Below are 16,793 nucleotides of genomic sequence, written 5' to 3'. Positions count from 1 at the left end.
ACTTCATTTTCAATAGAAATCTTTTTGACAAATTTGGTACATTTTTGGGGTTAGTTTTCAAAATCCCAGCTGCACACCCAACCAGGGGAGCTGTAGGAAGTTTTCCCTGCAGAAATTTGTCAGGGATACAATGGGGGTGGAAAAGAGTAAAGTGTCATTAAAATGACTGAAAATGGGACAAGAAATTGACAAATGGGCCTAAAATTTGGCTTTACCCCCCCCCCTACACACACACACAATGTGACAAGAAATTGACAAATGGGGACAAAAATTTGACTTTGCCCCCTCACACTAAAGGCTGGCTACGCCCTTGATCCAGTAGCGTAGCCAGCAGGGGGGGCAGGGGGGGCAGAGTGCCCCCTGACAAAAAATGAAAGAAAAAGTGCCCCTCTGACAAAAAATGAAAGAGAAAATCAGGAGGGCAAAGGAAAAGAAAAAGGGCAAGGAGCCCCTTTTCTAGCCAAATTCAGGGCCAAAATAGTGTAAAATACAAAATTTTTCCGCGCTACGCGCGCACATTGTAACAATAAAGCCCTTTTTTAGCCGGATAATGGGCGAAAATAGTGTAAAATAACATTTTTTCGCGCTACGCGCGCACATCATCCCAATAAGGCCCTTTTCGGGAAGCTCGAAGACATACAGTCTCTATGTATTGTATGATGCAACTGCAATTTTTTTCGTCTGTGCCCCCAAAATTTTATTTTGCCCCCCCTGACCAAGAAAGCTGGCTACGCCCCTGCCTTGATCCCAGCCCAATCCAAAACCAATAATCGCAGGCATCAGAAGACAAGATAAACCCCTGGGGGGTTCACTCGCATACTAAAGTGGTACCCATGCTTGTAACAGCATCTGAAAATTCGACTCTAAATGACAGGGATAGCAAATTGCACCCCTTCATCAGTGGCATAAGATATTAGACAATTTACCCCCTATGACGTAAGACACTAAAACGGACCCCTAAATGGCATAATGTGTAATGACAATTTTTCATTTAATATTAATAGGCCTACTATAAGAAAATACACTGGATCCGTCATATTCACTTTCTTTGTTTTGGTTTATTACTTGTGTACCTGAGTAGGCTTACCATCTCCAGAACCATCTCTGCAAATATTTATAAGTGACCCTTAACGTCGTCAAAGTTTTTTGGCCCCCCTTTACAGACCTCAACATTTTCAGGGCCCCCCCCCCCTTTTTGATATGAAAATTATGGGTCAACCCCATATAGAAAAGCATATAAACTCAACTTTCCCAGGAAAATGTGTGGTCATTTTTTTCAGGGCCCACCCTTAGGAGGGTCCAAACTTTTCAGCCCCCCTTTTTGCATCAGGCCCCCCTAACAAGTGTTTGTGAATGGTCCCTTACTACAAAATGTCATCTACCTAAAACACAGACAAATTTGTTCCCCGTCAGATTTATTTCCAAATCCCTTCAACTAATAATCCTTCATCTTCATACTCACTCTTTCAAATCGGTGACCATATGTTGCTCTGACAGAGATTTCACCATTGACGGATCTTTGGGCAAACCTTTTTGTGCCTCGATACGACAGAGACATCTCGATTTCCTTCAACACTTGCTCTCTGGTGTGACGATGAAGAAGAGGTACACACATTAGATCATCCAGCTTAACAAAACCTGAAGGAATTAATGAGAAATAGAAATTTGATATATTGTTGGAGGGGTTCTTCGAAAAAATGTGTATGCGGTTGTGATCAGGTGCCAAGCAGACTTTCGGATCCTGACTTTCTCTATACCTACTTTTAGGCCAATTTTTCACAAAAAGACATAAAAAAGCACCCAAATTTGCCATAATTGGGCAATTTATAAGGCACTTTTGCCCAAATGAGTGCATTGGTCTCCACTGAAAACCCACCCAATATATACCGAAATCGCTGAAATGGTACACACCCCATACCTTCAACTAGGGAGAACCACGGTCAACCACCCCACCCCTCTGGAATTGCACCTGGTGCATGGTGCTCTTGATTGAAGTTTTGTTTCTTAAAGTAAGGCCCCAAAATAGTATGATAGTATGTCTTCGAGGGGTCATACATTTTGCACATATATTTGTCTCAAAAGTTTTCCAATTTACCCCCCTCCTTGGTAAGAATACAGGGTGTATCAAAATGATTGGTACCATCACTTTTGTGTGATTATGGGACAGGACTGCCACATCACAATGTAACATGGAATGCACCTAATTTATAGACAAATAATGTGAACGATTATAAACTGCAAATTGGGGTCATTTTACTGTGATCCGCCGCTGCATTTGGAAGCAGCAGGCTTGTCAATAAACATGAAAACGGATGGGTACCAATCATTTTGATACAGCCTGTATGACTTTAAGAGCATTTGTTTGAAGAATTTTGTGATTAAAACTTGAAGTTAGTGAAAATATTTCATTTTGTGCATAAGATAAAGCAATAAAGAATGTAAATTTTTAAAGGGAGAGGAACAAATCCATTCTGCATTAGATTTTCAAATCTTTGCAAGCTCTGAGACATCTTTTTGGTGTAAGTGATATTTTTAAACACTCAGATGCAACAATAGGTCATGGTTTTGGACATTCATTTTAACAACGTAAGGCAGGCCTTGCCGTCTAGATTTTAAAGGAGAGTGGTTAATCACTCGCTAGCATGATGCTAGGCGAGTGGTCGAATTTTCACAAATACCACTTATTTGGGTATCATCAAATTAATAGAGCTTCAGTTAAAACGGTTTTGCACGCTAAAATGTGTGACTTTCTCCGCTTGGAGGGGGCACGGAATCTATTAAATGTTGAATTGGCTGATTCAATGCCTGATTTTGGGAGATTCACAACGAGTGACATTTAGTGTGTATGGCGAGTGGAAAATCGCTCACTAGAAGTCTAGTTTGGGTGAGCGGTGGCGAGTGAGAGCGATCGCTCACCTCAAACAGCAAGGCCTGATAAGGCAATCAGATCATGATTAGCAAGGGTTAATACATATTTGTAGATTTTTAATATTTCCTCAGTGGTATACCTAGCTTTTTGAGAGTGAGAGGAGCTAAAAAGGGTGAAGAGGGGTAGATTTTATCACTTCTTTAAAAAGTTTTGATAAAAGAGGAGTGAGTTGTGCTGATTTTCACAAAGAATGAATTGCAGAATGCAAGTAAAAAACTGGCAAATCATACACAAAATGCTTGTAAACTAACAAGTCTGATGTTTTGAATACAAAAATGGTAATCAGTTCATGAAAAGAATGTCAAATATCTGTATAAATCTAAAAGTTGCTCAAGCACCAAAAAGCACAAATGATTCTAGTTCTACATAACATACCAATGCACAGACTAACTATCATCTTTTAACACTTACAATTTGCACATCACTTCACATAAATAAGTGCAGGATTGCATCTAAGTCTTCAAAAATAAACAAAAAATAAACAGTTTTGTAAGATGCATTTTGGGTATCTATATCCTGGAGAGAGATGTGAAGATTAGTTAGACTTTGCTGGGATGTATTCAAGAATCAAATTGGAGTGTTTGGTTGAAAGATATGTACATTAGTTTGAAAATGAGAGAAGTGTCTAGGTATAGGTAATACCAAAGATCCTAAAAATGGTATTCTAGCCAGTATTTTAGTTGATAATCACTAGAGGGCAGTATACACTTTCCTCAATGAGTGGTTACCAGTTTCCAGGGGGGAGGGGTCTTGAATCTTGGTTGGCTTCCCAGGGCATGACTGGAGCAGTGATGTAGCCATGGGGAACCGGGGGATAATTGCACCCCCAGAATTTTTTCCGGGCTAAAATAGGGATGGCAAAGAGTAAAGTGTCATTAAAATGACTAAAAAATTGAAAAATGGGGATGAAAATTTGGTACAATTACCGAATAGGGTGCAAATTGCTAGACTTGAGTCCAGTCCTCGTTTACGGAGTTTAGGGCTAGGGTTTTAGGGTAGGGCAGTCTTGTAATAAGACTAGTAGAGTTGCACCCTATTCGGCAATCGCTCCGAAAATTTGGCTTTGCACCCTCCCTCCCAATCTCTAAAATTCTGGCTATGCCACTGGACTGGGGGAGGGGGGGCAAGTTCAGATCAAAATTCACCAGAAGTTGTAATGCTACCACTGGAGGCCTACTACCCACTCCCCCCTCTGATATTTTGATGTGGTGGTGGGGGTGGGGGTAAATATAACCATTATAATATCCAAACAATATGCACCCCAGAACAAAATAGCCCTCTATTTTGGTCAAAAATTACCAAAATTATCAGATTCGTCTGACCAAACTCTACCAAAATGGCAGGTGGCTGGGTTGGGGGTACCCCCTCCCCAGATTCAGCTCTTATGGTGAACCTTACCACACCTCAAATGTAAACATGATGGGCTTTATTTAGGCCCAGATTTTAGACACATTTTTCTGGTGGGGCACACTGTTAGGGAACAAACCAAAAGTTTGATGACTACCTGTAAAGGAAAGTCCTTTCACAGGGGTGAGGGTTGGGAGGGGTTACAAGGTCAGATACGTTTGTAAAAGCTACATAAAATATTGGTCAAAGTTGATTTTTCAGGTTGCAATTTTCAACATCAAGGAGGGGTAGGCCTAGGGGGTAAGCCTCCTCGCACTTTCACTTTAATAGGACATCTTCAAGCTTTTGTAGTACTACACCCCTGCCCTATTTTGTGTCTATTTTTGAATTTTTCTCAAAAATTATAGTGCATTGGTGACAAGTAAGATATGTATATTATAGGGGCAAGGACTACAACTGCTGCACTGGAAATTTTATATCAGCACAGACAAAAGTTGTGGAGTTACAGTCAAAAATTAGGGAAAACCAATATTTGATCAATAAATCAATAACTACTTGCCTAGAGTTGCTGAATTTTCAGTGCAGTAGTTGTAGTCCCTGCCCCTATAATAATTATACATATCTTACTTGTCACCAATGCGCTATAATTGTTGAGAAAAATGTAAAAATAGGCACAAAATTGGGCAGGGGTGTAGTACCCCCTAAAACCAGTGGCGTAGCTGCCCGGGGGGGGGGGCAGGGGGGGCAATTGCCCCCCTGGCAAAATTTGCCTATTTGGCCCCCGCCCCCTAGTGCAAGGAGAAAAGAGGGAGAAAGAGGAAAAAGAGAGGAGAGAGGGGGGAGAGAGGGAGAAGAGGGGCAGAGAGATGGCGAATCCATACGATATGCAATACCATACGATTATTATCAATAAGCCTGGCAAAATTGTCTATTTGGGCCCCCCTCCCCCCCCAAGTGCAGGGACATTTGGTGGATTTGGGCCCCCGCCCCATACAGGCTTGCCCCCAGCTACGCCGCTGCTTTAAACTTACCTTTTGATGATACTTCAAGCCCTTCTTTCTCTGCACCATATCTAAGGAGATATGTTAGTCTCTTGCCCAGTCTCTCATTGGTTGTAACCCCATTCTCTTGTGTGGATCCTGCTTCTGTCATAGCTGTTGTTGCCATGGTTACTGTTGGAATTTTTGACATCTTGATACTGAATAAGAAAATTATGTGATGCATGAGATTTAGGCTTATTATAAAATCCAAATGGTATGGCTCAGTACGTAGATCAATGCTATATAATGTCAACAAAACTATCAGAATGATAAACTAAACTTTTAGCTTGAAAATGACACCAAATTTGTGGACCTAACACTCGGCCTCAAATTTTAATTTTTTGGGGGCACCCATTTGCAAAGCCACTAGGCAAAGACAACAAGTGAAAAATGCCTTGAAGTTGATAATGATCTGGGGCACCAAGGCCAAAACTGAAATTCAAGCCCTGCCTAACAGTTGTAATAACATAGAATAATATGACGTGAGAAATAACGAAACGTGTAACATTGCAGCCTTTTTAACTGTGAGTGAGTGTGTTTTTATCAAAAGTCCGAAATATTTTAAATTTTGATACAATTTCTAAATAATGAATTACTTGAATGGAGAGTGTTCATAAATACTTTGGTGGGGATTGGAAAAGTTGGAACCTCGGACATAAAAAAAATTGAACTCCCTAAAAAAAGGCGATTTTTTTTTAATCCACCTTTTTATGGTCTAAATTTGTTTTGATCCCCCCCCTTCATGTCCTAAAAAAGAAACCAAAATATATGTCATTAACTCATTTACCGTTTGGAGTTATTACTCATTGGAGCCATAGTGTTATACCCAAATTGTAAAGTGTGCACATTTTGATTCTTGAGAGTACACAATTGAATAATCAACATTTATGCACGCAGAGCCCGCAAAAAATTTGGAATGTGCATGCCTTCTCGTACATTTTACCCCACACTTTTACCCTCAAATTTTTATTATCCCACTATTAAGGACTGAATTTTTTTGATGCCCCCTTTTTAGGACCCAAAATTTGTTTGACCCCCAAATTTTCCAACCCCCCCCCCCCCCCACCAAAGTGTTTATGAACACTCTCTTAGATATCTACAAAATGACTTTGCACGGTATAAAAATGGTGATACAAGTGCACTCATGAAATGTTGCCAGAAACTCACATTCATGCAACTTTCAAGGGCCTATACTTGATTCATTTTACCTTGACAGTCGCGGGGGGGTCCTTTCGAACGTTCCAATGAGTCAAATAGGGCCCAAACTTACGCTAGAGTGAACACGATAATGCGATTGATTTTCTTACACGTAAAAATACGGCCAATTCAGAGAGAAAATCTTGTTTCTCGTATAGGGCCTACTATAGACAATTTCTTTTTGTTGGCCAGCCGCTGAGCTACATCTTTTCACTAATTATAGATACTTCATAACGTGTTCCCATGTTGAAAGTTGACAAGCTATTTCTACTTGCTTTAAAGAGAGCACAATTGAATGAAGACGATTTATTTGTGCTAGAATATAACTACTTCTTATTTTAATACCCCATACCTACCCAAGAACATAAGAAAATATTGTAAAGGCCATAAATATACGCACTCATGCATAGGGAGACAAACATGATAAATTTAATCTGTTCTTTTCAAGTTTTCATTCTCAATCATTAACCTTTGGAACATTTCACATGCATACTGTTTGCCTCAATGCCTTCTCGGCAATCTCGGGCCATATGCCTATAGTAATTTAAATCATGTAACCGTAGAACGATCTGTTGGTCAGCATAGATATTGAATAAAATTGAATCCCATCACATCAATTCAAAGCTACACCCTTTTTTGAAATACTGGTTACCAGCGAATTAAAAAATAAATGCTGTTTGTAAGGGTATTTTATGCAATTTTGTCAATCAATTACAACTGTATCAATTTCATAGCAAAGCCCCCAAACAGCTCGAAAAGGGGTATAATCCTTCTTGTCTTCCATGAGCAACCGCATCACATCGGGTATAATCTTCCTTCCAGGAGCAACCACTGTGCATGATTGACGGGCTATTCCATTGCTCGTAATAGGGTACGGTAGTGTATTTTAGCGCGACAATGCTGGATGGTGCACGCACGTGTACACGATGTGCAAGGTAGACTTTCGCCACGAGGGTGTGTGTGTTGGGGAGGGCGTGTTGTCCGAGATGTTAGGAATTATTTAATAATAGTTATTAATATTGGAAGAACGTTTTAAACTTTGATTTAAGGCATCATATACGATTTTATACTATTTTAGATTTTCAATTAAAAACAAAATAATAAAATAGCATTTAAAAATTATATTAATAGGCCTATTTATTATCGCACGCCATGTTAACAATAAAGAAATTGGCACACGTACTTTCCGATAAAAATTTGGGAAACAAATTAATTTAAAAAAAACAAAAAAAAAACAATCTTTCTTAAACCAAATTTTCATGGAATTGAGGGCCATCAATAAACCAAAATGCACCCCGAATCAGTCGCACATCCCCGTAGTAGCCTAGGCCTACCCTCCTTTCCACCCCCGTTGCCCTAAACTAGACCGTAGGCCTATTAGGCCTAACCGCCACGAGTATTTTTTTTTTACCTGTGGGCAAGCACACCCCTACAGTCGCAATAGTTCTAGCCCAGATAGCTTTTAACTCACGCCCAGTAATAACGTACTTTAATCAAGTGATGGCGCTATAAGGTTTACCACGGAAGCTGTTTGGTTTACCGTGGAAGAAGATTATATGAACAGCTCCCCAGGCTCCCTATATTTTTTTTTTCGTACATCATTATTTTTTGTACACATTATATGTTAAATTAGGACAAATAAGAACAATATTGTGGGAAGTAAAAAGAGGAAACGTTTAAAAAGAAGTTTTAAGAGATATTTTGGTCCCCAAAATCTTGCATGTGTAAAGGGGGGGGGGCAAATATTTTGGCACATCAAAGCAGGGGGCAGGTTTTTTGGCACATGGAAAGGAGAGGGGCAAGCAATTTTGGCAGACCATTTTAAGAATTCACCACCCTGGGTACACATCATTATTGCACAACCACTGAATAAGTTCATGCATGCACATTATGCACACACGACGTAGAAACAAATAGCATATAAATTTATGCAAAGCAATTCTGTATGTGACTTTACAGTACGACAGCAACTTAGCTCACTTCCGGTAATTTTTACCGGCGTGACCTTTGCTGTTACGTAACGTAATGTTGTAAATCAGGTGGCAAATACAGTTTTTCAGAAAACATCAAAAAAATGGAATATACGAGTGGTTTCTCCCTTCATTTCCATATTGCGCCCATAGATAAGATATGAAACATGAGTATAAGGCAAACAGTAACGTGTAAAAGTCCAATTATTGTGGAGAAAATGAATGTTTATTGTGCGCCTAAAAAATGAGAAAAATGCATGTCACGATCACCAAAATGGTTATATCTGCAACTATGCGCCAACGCCGGTCGTATGCTTTTCTGTAATGATAGATATTAGCTAACTTGAGCTTGTATTAAATTTTCAGCGAAAATGATTGGTGGAACAATCGAGTCGTAGGTTGGAAAGTTGCTTTCAAAACGGCTTCCCCTCGCAATCGTGCGTGACCATAAGTGACCAGTGTCAGCAGGAAAGTTAACAGCCGGCCTTGTCCATATAATCGATTAATAATTGTCAGGATCGTCCAGTTGACTACAGTGATATTTATTTATTCATACAAAATACTGCCCTGTCATACAAAATATCGAAGTCAATATAAAATGTAATTTCAAGCCATTTGACTGAACTTACAAACAGTTTATAAAAGATTATTGTTGAACGAGACACTGAATTAGAAATAACATTGCAAAAGGTACGAGAATACGTTAGCAGGTTGTGATGGTCTAGTGGCTAAGTCCGTGCCTGAAGTGCGTGAGGTTGGAAGTTCGAACCCTACCATAGCGGGTTTTTTTTTTTGAAAATATTTATGATATTAGTAAACAACTTTCAGGAAGGGTTTCTGATCATTTGAAGCAGAAATAATGAGGTAAAATGAAAGAAATCATTTTTTTATCTTGACCGCTTGTGGTGTTCTATTGAAGATATTAATTAAAGTTACTCTAGACAACGAAATGCTGATTCCAATTATGTGTATGTCTGGGTATGGTGTAAGAACGGTGTAAAAATTACAAATAATATTGTGCCAAAATATCAGGTTTGAAATTCGTAAATTTTGGCTGACGCTATCTTATTTTTTAATATGTAGGCCTTGGCATAAAGAAAAACATTGCAAACGTGTTGCATAGAAATATTTTTAAATTGATCATAATACACCATAGGCCTAACAGAACAAGAGAGAAAAAAAATCGAAATGCTGTAGGATTCGAAACTTCAACCTCGCGCACTTCAAACCATGGCGTCAACCACTAGACCATCACAACCTGCTGTAACATACTCGTATCTTTTGCAATCTTATTTCTCATTCAGGGACTCGATCAACAATAATATTTTTAAAACTGCTTTTAAGTTCAGTCAAATGAGGTGATATTACTTTTTATATTGACTTCAATATTTTGTAAGTCAATGCAGTATTTTACTTGAATAAAGAAATATCACTGGAGTCAACTGGACGATTCTGACGATTATTATTCGATATAATGACAAGGCCGGCTGCTATTTTGCTAGTGACACTTGTCACTAACGGGACACGCACGATTGAGACACGGGCCGTTTTGAGAGTAACTTTCCAACCTACGACTCGATTGTTCCACCAATCATTTTCGCTGAAAATTTAATACAAGCTCAAGTTAGTTAATATCTATCATTACAGAAAAGCATAACAAGCATAAAAACCGGCGTTTGCTCATAGTTGTAGATATAACCATTTTGGTGATCGTGACATGCAATTTTTCTCATTTTCCCGGCCACTTTGGACATGTTCAAGCTTCTTTATTTTCAATATTATTCAACTTTTACTCGTTTTTTGTTCTTTGCACAAATGTTTGGTATCTTATCCGTGATCATGGTACACAATTTAAGCAAAAAACGACCCGTGTCTCCCATTTCTGGAGCTATTTCGCTAAAACATGTTTGCCGGCCAAATTTTCAACATTTAGTTACGTAACCCGTGTTCACCAACCCGTAAAAATTTTCTATCGAACAAAAGAGGTCACAAAGTTGCTGTCGTACTGTTTAAAAATGAACATATCAGAAAGCACTGCACATAGTAGGCGGAATGTAGCTGAATGTGCACCCATGGCATGCAATATAATAATAATATAGGCTACATAATTAATTTCATCTTTCGCATTTTTCTAATGTTTGCTCAGCTCTCGCCTATCTAACTTCAACAAGTGGACTGTCGACATACTAGTGGGAATACTGGACACTTCATCCCCTGGACACTTCATCCCCTGGACATTTCATCCCCTGGACATTTCATCCCCTGGACATTTCATCCCCTCGTGTTAAAACGCTTCTTTAAGCATGACAGTCATGACAGTGACTCAAGAATGCATATGAATATAATAATTGTTTAGAATCTTGAACTTAGAAGGAACTAATATAAGGAAATTAATAATCTTATTTATCCAATGTATGCACCGTGTTCTGTATGCATGAGCTATCACCAGCTGATCACACGTATAATAATCGATCAATGTTGAATGGCAGCAGGGCCTATAATAGACTAATAGTTAATAATAGTTTATACATTCAATGAATTTACCTAAATTGAACAGTGCATACGCGCATATCTTTTGTTATTACTGTGAGTATTGTTATCATTATATTACTATTATTGTTAATATTATTAGGCATATTATTATTATCATCATTATTATTATTATTTACTGTGGGTTTTTTTGTTGATAGCTCAGTTATTATTGTTATGTTATGTTAAGTGTATTCTCTTTTTTCCTGTTATTTATGTATTTATTATGTATTGTTTGTTTGTTAATTAATTAATTAATTTATTAATTAATTATTTTATTTATTTATTTATTTATTTATTTATTTATTTATTTATTTATTTAGTTAGTTAGTTAGTTAGTTAGTTAGTTAGTTAGTTAGTTAGTTAGTTAGTTAGTTAGTTAGTTAGTTAGTTTATTATTATTTACTTAAAGTTGTTCATCTATTAAAATTAGTACATTTTTAATACTATTTATCTGTTTATTGTATATTGATAAATATGTTTGCATATGGAAGGATCATGGCAATATTTTTGTATTGTCCACTTGATGAGGTGATTAGCGCAATGTCATGTTATACAATAGGAACAATTCGCTACTTGCACGGTTCCGCCATTATGCACTATGTGCGGGGAGAGCCTCGAACTGGCAGCATACATGAATGGGAATTGAACTAGTCATAACGTTCTGTGTAAGGTTACATAATTCTTCCTTTCATGTATGCTGCCAGTTCGAGGCTCTCCACATAGTGCATAATGGCGGAACCGTGCAAGTAGCGAATAGCCGAATGGTTACAGGAAGTTGAATTCTTTCAATCATTGACTGGTGTATTATAAAATCAATGGAATCTACATAACTATATAATCATTCGGGAATCTGTAATATAACCACTGATAAGGTGCGATTAAAAGGTTCTAAAAGTAGTAAAGTACAAGGATAGTTAGAACTTATACTTGTGGGAGAATTAAATTAATACTAAACGGTAACGACTAAGGAGTACATGTACTATACGGGTTGTTTTACAATCAGGGTACACCGTTTGTCTCACTGGGGGTGAAAAATGAAGTGTCTAGTTTTTCCTCAATTTATTTGTTTTTGTATTGTAGATGGGTCAAATAGGAAATCTGTAAAATTTTTAGGCGTCAAGTGTTCAGGGATGTGAGAGGCCACAAACCAAAAACGAGGAAAATGCTGCAAAACAGCGTAAAATCGGGGTAAAAATGCCAAATATGGGCTGAAAATAAAAGAAAAAGGCGTAAATTTTGGCAACAAAAAAAGAGGAAATCAGCTGAAAAGAGGAACTCTCACATCCCTGAGTGTTCAGAGTTTCAAGTTATTTTGATACACATGTTTCTGTATACCTAATTTTTCGGAGAGGACACATTTTGACGGAAACCTGACGTCCAACTTTCAAACATGTGATACATGGAAACTACGTTTAAGTGGACTAAGTGTTTATTATGAGTTTGTAGGATATCTATAAGTGTTTTTCAAGAAAATATAATTTTAGTCTTGGGTCAATTTTAACTATGGATTACGAGCTTGTATTCGGAGAGGACATTTTTTGACGGAATTTTCAACATAAATTTGAAGAAATGGTACAATTAATGAAACAGTCGCAATCTTATTTGGTTCTCAATTTTGAACAATCATGTTTCAAATATTACTTCTGAACTGTCAAAATATGTTTTTATGTTATTGCTGGCAGTGATATATCATTTGCAAAGTTCACAAAGGTCAAATGAGACGGCTATTTTGTCCCAAAATCATACAGAAATGTATATTTTCATCATTTGCTAAGCATTTCAAACAGTTTCTTTGTGGCTGTAGGTTGAACTAATAGGGGCCAATAATTAGGCATGGCAACTTTTAATCATAAGTTAATCTAATATTTGAAACAGGGCACAATATGGTGCTCAGCCCAAATGTACCCTGATTGTAAAACAACCCATTATACGCAAAATACTGGAATTCCATCAGTTCAACTGATAATAAATATCAGCATTATATTTTTTCTTTTTCTCCTGTTTTTGCCCATTTATTTTTCTTGCTTTCCTCCAAAGATCCCCTTCACCACCTCCAAAGATCCAATTTTTTCTTGTTTTCACCCAAAAAGCCATTTTTTTGCTCCCAAGACCATTTTGTGGGGACACTCTATATAGGGCCTATACTGTTATAAGATCGGCAACCAAGTTTTAGAATATGGCTCAAAAAACTGCAGAAAGAACTGATTTTGGGGTTAATTTTCCGCACATGCATGTCATTTTACTATTAGAGTGCCCCCTCCCCGGAAACTTTAAAGTTTGAACTACGTGATTCCCGCCGTTTACACTCTGCATCTGTATGGATTACAATCCATGGCTCCTAAAGACCGGGTTATAAAAAATCGCACGACCGCAAATATTTAAATTTGATTTCTCTAAATTAGATTTTCTAGATTAATTTTCTAAAAGTAAGACAAACTCAGTTTCACCCCATACAAACTTGCTCAAAAATATTTAAATCAACATAATTTGTCAGTCGAGTATACATGTAAGTCATATTTGTTCACCTGAAGATCGTGTGGTTACTTACTTACTTATTTATTTATTTGTTTGTTTGTTTGTTTATTTAACAACATATATTTGTATTTACTTCCAAATCTGGGTGTTTGATATTATAGGGAAGACCTACGTGTTGTTTGTTTATTTAACAACATATATTTGTATTTACTTCCAAATCTGGGTGTTTGATATTATAGGGAAGACCTACGTGCACGCGTGAACAGGGAAAAAACCTGAGTATCTGAAAAGTCCCTTTCACTTAACATATTATTATACAAAATTGTTCCATTTACCTTTACTTAGGGTAGCTCCAATGTCTTACAAACATAATGAATTTGAGTGATTTTTTATGTAAGCTTAGACATGTTTAAACATTACAAATAATATGCCAAAATATCAGCATGATCAGGGTTGAAAAAGTAGGCCCTACTGAAATACAATCGTAGGCTTATTATACATTATGACCTTGTCTCCAGCTCTTGACCCCGCCTCTTGACATTCAGCTTTCTGCACACTAGTCATATTGAAAGAGAGAAGAAAGCAAGAGAGAAACTTAAGAATGAAGAACTACCGGGGAAGGACTAAAAAAACTTCACCAAAAGACCCTATATCACCGAGCTGTAATTCCATGCCCGGAGGTTCTATACACAGTACCAGCATAATACTCGTAAACGCGCGGTGAGAAAAGCGCAACTCAGATCATGCAGCTAGCACTGAGCTCATCTGTAAAATGAGTATATAAACCTATTATGTGAGGAGGAGGTGGTCCAGGTTTTGGTAAATCAAATTAAAAGACTAGAACAAAAGATGAACGATCAAGAAGGGTTCCCGTGTAAAAACTATAGACTTTGAGCATTTGTCCCAAAAGACCCTACCATGCATAATCTGAGACGAAAATACCTAGTCTCAGACCATCATGACCATCTTATCTAGCTGTATCCCCATCATCACCATGCACTGCATAATAATATTCGTAAATGAATGAAAGAAAGAAACTTGAGAAAAAAAGGACTCTGGCGGGGAAGGACTCAAAGACTGAGCTTTTCACCAAAAGACCCTTAAATACCTTAAAGCTGTAACCTGTGCCCAAGGAACCCAGGAAACCTGGTTTCCTCATTTTTGACAAATGTTTCATTTTGAAAATACCTTGATCCGATTTGTGCATGATGATGGATGCATCATAATATTTCGAGTCGTGCTTGTACACGCCGTACTGGAAGTCAAATTGTCATTAACCATTTTTTTTTTAAATTCATGATAAATTTATGTGAGACCTTATAGTATACTTTGCGAACACCCTCCCGGTCCGTGGATAACGACTGGTAATGTAGTCTAAACTATTTTATATTTTCACCCCCCCCCCCCTGTGCCCACCCCCTTCGAAGGCCTACATCATGCATTTTTGTAAAATTAAAAATTTAAATTTAAATTTAAATTTATAACGACTGGTAATGTAGACTAACCTATTTTCAGCCACTGCCCCACTCCCCAGAGCCATGGAACATGGAAATAGTAGATGCCCCCGCTTGGCACTTTTGTCATCTTAAGCCACTTGTGAGAATTGATATGGGAATATTCTAAGGATAATCATGGGGATTAAGCCCTTATATCAGTTATCTCCCTGTGCGTGTATCGACTTTAATTTGTTTCCCATTGTCATACTTGGATGCACACTGACCACAGAATGTTTTCTTTTTATTTGAATTAGTTGTTTGGAGGTTTTGTTTTGAAGGACCATTGACTATGACAGAATATCCAATTTAACAATTATGAAGTCGGCTTTTCAAAAATCGCCCAATATTTAATGGATTTCGCGGGTGAGATTTTCAAAGTAGCCAAAATGTCGCGAAATCGCGGGAGCACTTTGTTTGTCGCGGGACGAAAGTCAAAAGTCGCCCAATTGGGCAACTAAAACTGGCAATATAGTTATATGTATAGATTCCACTGAATGAAAGAGTTCAACTTCCTGTAACCATTCGGCTGACGGCTATTGTTCCAATTGTATAACATGACATTGGACTAAATCTAATCACCTCATCAAGTGGACAATACAAAAATATTGCCATAAACCTCCCTTGGGCCTATGCAGACATATTTGATGCTATTATCTTTTATCACTATCTTATTAATAATATAACATACTATCCACATGACATAACATTAACAGATACATGGTTCCCATAAAAATGTAGGCCTACTAATTTTGTTAGATGAACAACTAAGTAAATAATAATAAATAAATAAACAAACAAAATAAATAATAAATACATAAATTATAATAATTATAAATAAATAAACAGCCTATAGATACATAAACAATATACAATAAATACATAAATAACAGGAAGAAAGAGAATAAATAATACACTTTAGCTAAGTTAAATAGTCCAGGCTAATATCAACAACAACAAAAAACAAAGTATAATAATAAAAATAATAGGCCTAATAATAAAAATATTAATAATAATATAATGATGACGATAGGCCTACCCGGTAAAATAACAAAATAATAATACTTTTAATAATAATACTAGGCGTAATACTGAATTAGAATCATCCGTGTAGGGGGCCTACACGCACTGTTCAATAGGTAAATTCATTGCACTATTGCCATTCAACATCGATCGATTTTTATACGTGTGATCAGCTGGTGCTAGCTCATACAGAACACGGTGCATACATTGGATAAATAAGACTAATTTTAAATAAAGATTCATTTCCTTATATTATTTCCTTCTAAAAGATCCTAAACAATTATTATATTCATATATGCAATCTTTTTACTGCCACGCTCAAATAACGCTACAATAGCGTTTTAACATGAGGGGATGAAATGTCCAGGGGATGAAATGTCCAGGGGATGAAAATGCGAGGGGATGAAATGTCCAGTTACCACTAGGGGGCATGCTAAAAAAAGCTCAATAAATATAATTTTAGAACTAATAATGACTTGTTATATTTTAAGCTTACCTTGTACTTGTACCAGTTCCCAGATCCTTAATTGAGTTGTACTTGCTATGTCTGATGTGTGCAAATATATTAAATGATGATGTCAAGTTGTTGTAGACAAAAATCGGGGAAAAATAGGCCCAGGCTTGGAAAACGGGTTATGACAATACTAAATACGCACAGTATTTTCAAAACCTGTTCCAACTGAATCTGCTACACTGCATCATCAAGTGAAATCGTGGTGAAATAAACCTTTCTCGTATCACAGGCCTGGCGAAATACTTGACCCGGAATGGGAAATTCCCATTGCAC

General features: G+C 37.3%; 1 protein-coding gene across 1 annotated transcript in view; it reads right to left on the bottom strand.

The window, feature by feature from the left end:
• The window catches only part of LOC140163943 (uncharacterized), a 30,230-nt gene extending 13,646 nt beyond the window's left edge, over positions 1-16,584 (bottom strand). The window contains exons 1-3 of the mRNA XM_072187246.1: positions 16,503-16,584; positions 5,308-5,474; positions 1,463-1,638 (exon numbers count right to left, since the gene is read on the bottom strand). Of these exons, the coding sequence (XP_072043347.1) occupies positions 1,463-1,638; positions 5,308-5,467 (336 nt within the window). The 5' untranslated portion in view covers positions 5,468-5,474; positions 16,503-16,584. The remainder of the gene's footprint in view (positions 1-1,462; positions 1,639-5,307; positions 5,475-16,502) is intronic.
• Between the last annotated feature and the right edge of the window lie 209 nt (positions 16,585-16,793).

This window comes from Amphiura filiformis, chromosome 11 (assembly GCF_039555335.1).
Source record: "Amphiura filiformis chromosome 11, Afil_fr2py, whole genome shotgun sequence".
In the NCBI taxonomy this organism is placed as follows: domain Eukaryota; kingdom Metazoa; phylum Echinodermata; class Ophiuroidea; order Amphilepidida; family Amphiuridae; genus Amphiura; species Amphiura filiformis.
Note: the sequence above shows the minus strand (reverse complement) of the source record. Positions and strands in the feature narration are given on the sequence as shown.